Raw genomic sequence first — 836 nt, forward strand, 5'->3', positions numbered from 1 at the left:
AGGAGGAGAAGGAGGAGGATGGTGAGAGGAAAAGAGGGGAGAACTTTTTGTACAAGCCTGCTTTTGGTCAATCAGCAGGAGTCTGTGGTTCACGTTCCTGACGGTGAAATATGATCTGTGGTACCGCTGTGTTCAACTATGACATGTAGTGTAGTTACAACACAGAATCTTTCTCTCTTTTAAGGTCTTTCTGTAGCTTTGAGAAGAGAGGATCATGCTTTCAATGTCTGCCTGAAATGTCACTTACATTGTAAGATTGAACTATTGAACACTTGACTGAGTGAATAAAAGCATCACGAGAGTGTGTAAAGTCTGCTTGTGCGCTTTCATAGCCCGCAGATGAACGATTGTCTATCTAATAAGACTGTAGGGGTTAACATGAAGCGATATCTCCTCACTTTTCTGTGTGAATGTTTGGTAATAATATGCTTCTCTCACTCTCTTTTTTCTGTCCCTGTCTGTTTCAGGTGCTGCGAAGCTCTACGCCTACTGGATCGTGGTGAACTTTCGAGAAGCCTACAACATGTTTGCTGTCAACGGGATCCTCTTTAACCACGAGAGCCCGAGGAGAGGTGAGCTCACAGCATGACGCTCATTCTGCTGTTCCATGACACCACCAAGTCGTGGTTGTTGCAGCATCTCATAGTAATAGAGGAGAAGAGAAGACGAGAGTGTATGCTGCTAAAAGTGCATTATTAAAAGATTGCATTAAGGCTGCGCAATGTTTTTGATTGAACTGATAACAAAGGTTGATTAAATTATTATTTTATCTAATTACTACGAGGAGTTTTTAACGGGTTATAAAAAAAAGTCTATTTCTTTATAGTTATTCTTAA

The 836-nt window shown here is 40.9% G+C and overlaps 1 protein-coding gene across 1 annotated transcript in view; it reads left to right on the forward strand.

Moving 5' to 3' along the window:
- The window catches only part of LOC118321979 (GDP-mannose 4,6 dehydratase-like), a 7,064-nt gene extending 6,432 nt beyond the window's left edge, over positions 1 to 632 (forward strand). The window contains exon 4 of the mRNA XM_035653556.1: positions 468 to 632. Within this exon, the coding sequence (XP_035509449.1) occupies positions 468 to 589 (122 nt within the window). The 3' untranslated portion in view covers positions 590 to 632. The remainder of the gene's footprint in view (positions 1 to 467) is intronic.
- Positions 633 to 836: the final 204 nt, after the last annotated feature.

This window comes from Morone saxatilis, unplaced genomic scaffold (assembly GCF_004916995.1).
Source record: "Morone saxatilis isolate NCDOM2014 unplaced genomic scaffold, NCSU_SB_2.0 Contig12, whole genome shotgun sequence".
In the NCBI taxonomy this organism is placed as follows: domain Eukaryota; kingdom Metazoa; phylum Chordata; class Actinopteri; family Moronidae; genus Morone; species Morone saxatilis.